The sequence below is a fragment of the Carya illinoinensis genome, chromosome 12 (genome assembly GCF_018687715.1).
Source record: "Carya illinoinensis cultivar Pawnee chromosome 12, C.illinoinensisPawnee_v1, whole genome shotgun sequence".
Lineage (NCBI taxonomy): Eukaryota > Viridiplantae > Streptophyta > Magnoliopsida > Fagales > Juglandaceae > Carya > Carya illinoinensis.
In genome coordinates this window covers 21,364,204-21,373,109 of record NC_056763.1, presented here as the reverse complement: position 1 = coordinate 21,373,109, position 8,906 = coordinate 21,364,204, and the positions used below count along the sequence as shown (strand labels likewise).

The 8,906-nt window shown below is 36.8% G+C and overlaps 1 protein-coding gene and 1 long non-coding RNA gene across 3 annotated transcripts; one reads left to right on the top strand and one right to left on the bottom strand.

Moving 5' to 3' along the window:
• The first annotated feature begins 1,006 nt into the window (after positions 1 to 1,006).
• Positions 1,007 to 8,236, top strand: LOC122289857 (solanesyl diphosphate synthase 1, chloroplastic-like). 2 transcript variants are annotated; one of them, XM_043097207.1, is made up of 6 exons: positions 1,007 to 1,526; positions 1,658 to 1,782; positions 4,570 to 4,697; positions 4,761 to 4,879; positions 7,128 to 7,255; positions 7,422 to 8,236. In XM_043097207.1, exons 1-6 carry the CDS (start codon positions 1,298 to 1,300, stop codon positions 7,968 to 7,970), a joined length of 1,278 nt encoding a protein of 425 aa, XP_042953141.1. In that variant the 5' UTR covers positions 1,007 to 1,297; the 3' UTR covers positions 7,971 to 8,236. The 2 variants fall into 2 exon arrangements, with proteins under 2 accessions (XP_042953141.1, XP_042953142.1); XM_043097208.1 differs by having other exon boundaries at positions 1,009 to 1,526; positions 4,776 to 4,879.
• LOC122289859 lies at positions 5,762 to 8,525 on the bottom strand. Its single transcript, XR_006236244.1, has 2 exons — positions 8,289 to 8,525; positions 5,762 to 5,985 (listed from the first exon to the last, which is right to left on the bottom strand). It is a non-coding gene; the product is annotated as an uncharacterized LOC122289859 (long non-coding RNA).
• Positions 8,526 to 8,906: the final 381 nt, after the last annotated feature.

Sequence of the window (8,906 nt, the reverse complement as noted above, 5' to 3'; positions counted from 1 at the left end):
TGGTACATGAAATATATTTGTACTTAGTAAAACTCTAATAACTAATAAGCTGCATTTTTTATTATTTATTTTTAATATAAAAAAAATTAAAAAACAAAATATTGCGTCCGCTATTAGACATTTTCTTTTAAAGAATCTTATATATTTAAATAAATTAAACGAGTTATGTGGAGTTAACCTTAGTATATTCCGATGGATAATAAGCCCACTTTTGAGTTGAGTGATATGACTACTTGTTTGTGAAAGGGATCAAACGACTTATGTCATGTCGGTTCAAAATGGGTTGTTTCTTAATGTGTTGGGCCAGGCCACTTGATGCTACAAGTACTAGACATCCAACTTATTGTGTTAATTCACATCAACTAACAAAATAATTTGGTTGAATTGAAGGTAGGGAAAAATCTGTATGATTTTTGGGATGAGAATTGATATAATGACTTATGAGTTTATTTTTTAGAGATTTCTTCGTAATTAAAATATTTTTCTATTGAGTTTGACTCAGATTAGACCTAAATTCGACGTGGTCTGATATATACGATGAAACGAGCTGTGCTTATTTTTGTGTTATTTGGTTTTTCAATTTATTTTCATTTTTTGATGTGAAAATGACCAAAAATTCATTAATCATGTGTGCTAATTTAATAAGAAAAATGTTTATATAAGTTTTAAATAGACAATCCTCAGTGCATACATTTGCAAAATATAAATTCCATCTTGAAAATGTATAAAATTTTTTTTTTTTAGTGAAATTTACTTTTTTACAAAAACTTACCTTTTATTTATTTGAAACTTATATAATAATATTTTTAGTTAAAAATATTCAGTATTATTGCAATCATAGAGATAATCACGCATCACACGTGGCAAAATGTGATACCCAAGATCATCTCCCGTACCTCCCAATAGTTCAAGAGAACGATTGCTTGGCTCGCATTTGACCACCCGCTGCTACTACATGAAAATGAGTAGTCCGTCACTATTCTCCCACATAAAAGAATCAGGAATAGCCTTGTTGTCTATTTGTCCGAGCCTATGTCACTGGTCTTACTTCCCCCTCAAACTGATAAGACACAACCAAAGTACCATGTGGGCAGTCTGGATCCACTCAATATAAATCCCACTTCCGTTCTGTTCCGTCTCCAAGGAGAGAAAACTTGTGAGCTAAATACCCATTTCAAATCTCTCACTGATTCTTCTCCAAGTTTTATTGCTTCGGATGATGAGTCTCTTCCGCCTGGTCTTTTGATTTTTGAGTGTGAGATTTGGTGGTTTTCGTTTCTGGGTTGAACTCAGAGTGATGTCAATGACATGCCACAACCTTGATTTTTCAAGAACCGTGCTTGACGTGGTTGCTTGTGGGTGCTATTTGAATGCTACGTTTAATCGGTCTTCAGTAAGGAATTATGCAAAGTCCAGTTGTAAGAGTCGTAGCAGAGGTCATGGGGGTGGGATAGATGTTTGTAGACGGCGGGGGATCGCTCGGTGTAGAGTTTCTTCGACGAGAACCCCAGAGACACTGCGTAATGGTACTGTATCTCGCTCTAAAGCATAGTCTGTATCTGGTTTTGATATTCAGTTTGATTCAATATCTTTGCTGATGTTACACATGCTAAGGGTTTGAATAATAGTTTTGGTTTACTTTGTTGCACCAATACAGAGGTAGCTCAAGGCCCTCCACCGGTGTTCGAGTTGAAGAAAGGGTCTAGAAGCCCCATTTCACTTACAAATCTGTTTGAAGTGGTCGCTGAGGACCTCGGGACTCTGAACCAAAATCTCCAGAATGTGAGTATTCCCTGTGAAAATCCTCAGCTGGATGGTGCTAAAACTTTGAGTCTTTTCCGGTGTTATTTTACAATGTACTTTTCGTAAGAATGCTGTCACTCCTGCTGCACGCCCCGCCATTTCCAGGCGCGGAGATTTGCTAGCCCCCCAAGCTTCACCCCTGGTGATGATGGGATAAAATTGCCGCATGGTGACGCGGTGGGGGCTGGAAGGGGGAGGTAGTGATAAGATTGTAAGAGAAGGTTACGATAGGTTGAGGTGGCCTAGGAGAACTGCGTTGTGTTTGTGCAGTGATACCCGACTAGTCTGTGGTTGTTGCGGTTAATCATCGGCGGAGATAGCAGCGGTGATAGGTGTTCAGATACTTCTATGATTTTCTAGTTCTATTTTATGAAATGATCTGTTGTGTCAACTTATTTGTTTTGTTAGAAAAGGGACTGTTTGAAATGAAGTGTTACATGCTAATATTTTACTATGACACAGAAGATTATATAGTTTTTCATAAGTTGTAGTTCTGTAGGATACTGAAATCTGTATCTATAAACCATGATTAAGCATGCAGGATGAATAGTTCTGATCATTTTAGGCCGTCCTCACAGTTTATAAGGCTAAGATCAAATCTGAACATAGTTTTGTTATTCCCTGCTAAGCCACCATTTTCTTTAGCAGTGAAGATATAAAAACAAATAATGACTCAGGATAAGAAAGACATATAGCACAAAAGTAAATTTCAAAACTAGTTCCTTCATGTGGAACCCTTTTTAGAAATTTTAAGGAACTCATTCTGCAACGGCTGTGAAGCCCCATTGGATATCTTTTTGTTGCTGCCCGTCTCTATCATGGCAAACGTGCATCTTTCTTCATGCTTTATAGTTTTGCAACACCTTGAGAGTTAACTTTTTTTATTCTGTCATAGGAGTTTTTGATTCTATCATAAACTCAGAGTATCTAGATGGAGATACTTTATACCTCAATTCAAAACCTTGCCCTGACTTCTCAAACGAGGTTATTGACGGGCTTTCTTCATCCCTTAGTTAGTAATTAAAATATAACTTGGGAAACAATGCAAACTAGAACATCCACAACTTATGCAAATATGCACAAAGCCAGAGCAACATTCATGATTTGATGCAGCTTGAAATTTGTTTTCATTTGTTTCCCTTTATATGGTGAGCCTACATTTATAATCCTCATAGGTACAAGGGTATGCCAGATATTACCAAAATTTGATGCCACCATTCACTGAGAGGACATGTGTCATTATATTTTTGAGGGTCTGATCTAATCTCAGCATCTTATTGAGTTATTTTGCGCAATTAATTTTTGTTTGCTGATCCCATCCATTTACACACTGTTTTGAAGACTTTTAAATGCCTATCTGATTCCTCACTGTTACTACCTTGGGTCACACAAGAATCTGCAAGCCATCATAAATCCGCGAGTCTTTTCTCAAACTGATTAGTAGCTAGACACCAGTTGACATATATACTCGTTGTCATGCATGAAAACTCTCCCTAAATCTTGATTGGGACGTAGTAAATAGAAATATGTTTGTGAAGGTAACAAATTATACATGTTAGTGTTTGTGCAACTTTTTATCCTTCTAGAGTTGTTCTCAATAGTCAGGTACTGTCTGGCTTTGGGTATCTTTTGAGAAGGTGACTTTTTGATCATCCCTCTCCTGTTTGTATAAAAAAACTTGAGACCTTTTAAAGCTGCTTGTGAAAGACAGGTATAACATGTCTTGTAGGCATCGTTCTACAATAAAATCATACAGAATGTCAAAAGTTTAACTTTAGAAGTATTCCCACAACCAAAAGGCACAATGCTTGCATAGTAGGCTAGAGTCCAGGCTCAGGTTCTACAAGTATTTCTCATGAAGAAACTCTTTGCATTTACAAGTATTTCTCATATCAACCGTTGAGAAGAAGAAACATTTTGCATGCTATACTCTGTATCTTGCCTCTCCAGCTGACTAGGTCCTCTAGTAATTAATCATTTGGCTGTAAAAATTCAATGTCATATTTTCACCTTTTAGATGTAATCTTTTGGAAAGAACGAAGGCATATGGCATGTGTATGGTCACTGATGAATTATGGGGCTCCTTTTTTTTTTTTAAGAACAAGAAAGCTTGTTCACTAAAAATATACTTTATTGGGGGGTTAGGCAACATGTGCATATGAGTGTGTATATGCGTGTGCCCTGCAGGAATGGATGTCTATATATATTACAAGGAGCAATCTTATACACGGAGCCAATGAATTAAGTATTTCATCGTGCTAATGCACTGATAACCCTGGATACTTGAGCTACCCCTCACTCAGATGCTAGTTCATTCTAGAGATTAGAATCTTGGCCAACAATGTAGGGAGCATCCCCACTCGCTAGCTCACACAGCCCCAACCATTAAACAATCAAGGTAGACATGATGCAGTTCCGATTATACAGAACAGCTATAGTTTTTGATAACATTCCATCTGGCATGACAATATTATGAGTTAATATTAGTTCACTCAGCAAGTGCATCGGAGTAATGTTACCATAGTTATCTTTCTTTTGTTTCTATTCTGTACAAGAATATATCTACCGTTCATGTGAGTGTCAGTTGTTTAAGGAATGCTGGTTAATATAGATAATATTAGGGTTACTTAAACATCTTGTCTATTGTAATCTGAACAGCTTATCCACTTTAATTTTGAGAGGACACTCTTTTAATCTGAATTGTTTATATGCAAGAATTTAAATATCGATTATATGGTATTGTATCTGAGGAAAGTTCTCTGGTAGATTGTTGGTGCAGAAAACCCACTTCTGATGTCTGCAGCAGAGCAGATATTTGGCGCAGGTGGGAAGAGGATGAGACCAGCTTTGGTGTTCCTAGTGTCTAGAGCGACAGCCGAATTGGTTGGTTTAAAGTGCGTATTATCCCATATCCTCTCTCAAAACACTCTATTCTAATTATGCTGAACAAACACAAGTTTGCTTTACACCAGGGAACTTACCATGAAGCATCGGCGTTTGGCAGAGATCATTGAGATGATCCACACTGCAAGCTTAATACATGATGATGTATTGGATGATAGTGACATACGGAGAGGTAGGATTTTGCAGCCTTACATGAAAGTCCCTTCCTATTTATATTGATGCCAGTTTATCACCTACCTGAAATCCCGTGCAATCAGATATGGGATAGTTTGGAAATTCCAACACGTATTTGTATTTCATTGAGTCAAGCACACCAACCCATGATTTTAAGTTTCCGTACATCTTGGTTGTTTAAAAAAATTTACAAGTATTGGTGGGTTGTAAGAGAAGTAAAGAGGGTGGTAAGAGAAGTAAAGAGCGACATGGTGATTTGGTTTTGTCTGTCATACCAAAATATTTGTTGGTTTCTGTATCTACATTTTTCTTTGCTTCAAACTTTGGCATAATTGGGATGATGATGGCTAAATGACTGAAGAACAAATGTTGCATAATAATTGGAAGACCTTCTCACCCTCCCATAACTCACTGAATGGTGCGCTTGCAAAAAATAAGGCTAGCAGTGCTTTTTGTAGTTGCAGTTTTATCTTTTATACTATGCAAGGCCCAAAGCAAGTTGGGTTCTCTAAGTGGTCTAAAGCATATAGCAACAGCTTATGAACTCTAAGTCATACAAGGGCGAGCAAGGAGATGTAGCTGACCTTAAGTAGTTTGGAGAGAGGCTTGTTGAATGGAGTAGACTTTTAATCTAATAATTTGACAAGAATTGTGGAAAGCAGTATATTTTCCATCCTATCTTCACAATTTGAGATATAAAATCCATGACTTTTATAGTTCAAGGAACGACAATGTAGAAATAGTCCTGAAAACTACATTTTCGCATTTATAGGATCACGTGCTTTAGGACATACCGCATCTCTTGACCTTTCATCTGTCCATAAAATTTATAATTCAGTAACATCTTGATGGCACCTTCAACTACATATCATGAAACTTGTTTTGATAGGTAAAATAAAATTTTATTGAGTGAGGCAAATAGGCGTAAGCCCAAGTTCAGAGGAATTATACAAAGAAAACACCTAGTTACAAACTAGGAACCAGAAATGGATACAGGAAAATATTGAAAACAAGCCCCATTGAAGTCAATAGCGTGCCATGAAATTGGAAGACCATCTGTATCGGATGACTGCTATTGTGACTAGATAATCTTTTTCCCTGAAACTGTTACAGATTTTTTCCAGTCAACTATAGTGTTGCTCCCTTTTTGAATAGCCATAGACATTTGTACTTTCCAAAAAAATAAAAAATACCATAGACATTTGGTCGTGCTTCTGCTTGTGCATTTTGTATGCTTACTAAAGATATAACGATAGAGATGGGGAAAAAATTTCATGTTACAAGGGATATGTATCAGTATCAGCCTTTAACAGACACCCACGCCTCTCAACCAAGCAAAACAGAGTTGACTTCAGTTCTCCACCCCCCCCCCCCCCCCCCCCTCTCTCTCTCTCTCTCTCTCTCTCTCTCCAGATCCCTACATTCGTCTCTACCTATTCCCTCTCTCTTTGTCTCCCTTGAGATGCAGCTTTATATTTCTGGGCAATATAGGGCATAAAGGTCTAATGGGCTGTATGAACTTGCAGTGTGCTACTCCCTAAAGCCTTTTGTCTTCAGTAGGGAGTCTCAAGTTAGTGCTATAAATGGAGCTGTGCTGAGGGCGCTATTCTCCAGCTAAACTCCCAGGCCATCACATCTCTACTCATCCTCTCATCCTTGTAAATCATGCCTTTATAATTACAGAACAGAAGGAGGGAAACAAGCACACTTGGAGAGTGTAGCTGAGTTCATAACCACTTGCTTTACCATTACATAGGAGCGATAGCACAAAAAAAAAACCGCATAAAGCCAAAGGCCAGCAGCCCTTATAGCAATAGCCAATGGCCTACTTAAAAAAAAAAAATCTTGTCTTTATAATGCTTTCAACTTAAATCTATTTGCACTCTTTCTGGTGGCAGTAACGAGTCATTTCACATGTTCTTTCCTCTTGATGAGGCAGCTACTTAAAATTGAGACTGTAAGACGGCAAAATAAATGAGATCAAGTCATAACATGTTAATTGATTCTACCACATTTGACAAATAGACACATTTCAATGTGCTACAAACTCTAAAGGCTGCTAAGATACTTCACCACAATTTTTTGTTTTTTTTTTTATGATAAATGATGCTTCACCACATCTGAGCTGCCAGACATCTGTTTGTGGCAAATTTTTCTTTTCGTGTTCCTGTTACTCTCCCCTCCCCTCTCCCTTTCTTGTTTCCTTCTCTTTTTCACCTATCTATATGAAAATTGATTATTTGCAGGGAAGGAAACTGTTCACCAACTCTATGGTACAAGAGTGGCAGTGCTGGCTGGGGACTTCATGTTTGCACAGTCATCATGGTATCTTGCAAATCTTGAAAATCTTGAAGTCATTAAGCTCATCAGCCAGGTAATTCCATCAATTTTTATATGCCAGTAGTCTTTACAATTGACCTCTGAAGCATACAATCATAGCACGTTCTGTAAATACCATTTCAGTTTGCAGTAAGAATGAAGCCATGGATAAGATACTTGCAACCTCTAGTTTATATGTTGTTTTACTACTGAAATGGCAGGTTATTAAAGACTTTGCAAGTGGTGAAATAAAGCAGGCATCTAGCTTGTTTGATTGTGATGTTGAACTTGAGGAGTATTTGATCAAGAGCTACTACAAAACAGCTTCCTTAATAGCTGCTAGTACCAAAGGAGCAGCTATTTTTAGTGGGGTTGACAGCGATGTATGCCAGAAAATGTATGAATATGGTAAGAATCTTGGTCTTTCCTTCCAAGTCATCGATGACATATTGGATTTTACTCAGTCAGCAGAGCAGCTGGGGAAGCCAGCCGGCAGTGACCTTGTGAAAGGAAACCTCACTGCACCTGTTATTTTTGCTTTGGAGAAAGATCCAAAACTGAGGGATATAATTGAATCTGAATTCAGTGAGCCCAATTCTCTTGATGAAGCCATTGGCTTGGTTAAAAGTAGTGGGGGCATTGAAAGAGCACAAGAATTAGCTAAAGAGAAGGCTTATCTAGCAATCCAAAATCTACAATGTCTCCCTCAAGGTGCCTTTCGACTAGCTCTCGAGGATATGGTGATGTTCAACCTTGAACGGATTGACTAATTGGACTTAGAAATATGAACCATGTGGATAGAACAGCCATTGATGATTATAGTTCCTTGAGCCTAAAGGAATGGTTTTGAATTCAACCCTTTGCCATTACAGCAAGCACATCTGCACCTCAGTCACTGCTTCACATAAACCAGCTGTTCTTGATTGGTTGTATATTCTTTATAGGTATCAAGCCTTAACTACAGCTTGTTTTATTGTTTATTCAAAATTTCAGCACCATGGCAAAATGGCCTAATAAGAAAATCACAGTTCTAAAACCGTGCAAGGAAACTTTGAAGTCACCAATGATGCTGAGCAAGACCTTCATACCTTTATTTGTTTTCCTTATGCTTGATATTTCGAAAGTGCCTGGCTGATGCAAATTAACAACAAACTGCCACAAATAGAATCCACATGAGCACCTTATTCTACCATAACAATGGTAAATTTAATTAAAAATAAAATAAAATCACATTAAATAATTATTTAATGTTAACTAGGTTACAGAGCACCAAAACCTAAATTTCACTCCAAAACATAAAGGAAAAAAAACTTCGTTTGGTTTTACAGTTCAAATGAGATGAGAGGAAATGTATTGAAAGTTGAATAAAATATTGATATAATATAATTTTTAATATTAGTTTTGTTTAGAGATTTGAAAAAATTGAATAGTTTATTATATTTTATGTGGAAATTTAAAAAAATTGTAATGATTATATAAAATGAGATTAAATATTTTGATTTTAAGTAATCGAACGAGCGTGTTTACTATAATTGAACTGTGTAATATTGAGCCAGCATATTAACTAAAGAACTAAATGATGTTTCATCATTTTTTATTTAACTACAAATGATTAAATAAAACTAAATGAGCGATACAATAATTTTCATTTTTTTCCACAGTAAAAGAATGAAAGTGATAGACACGTAACTCTTTTTATAAACCTT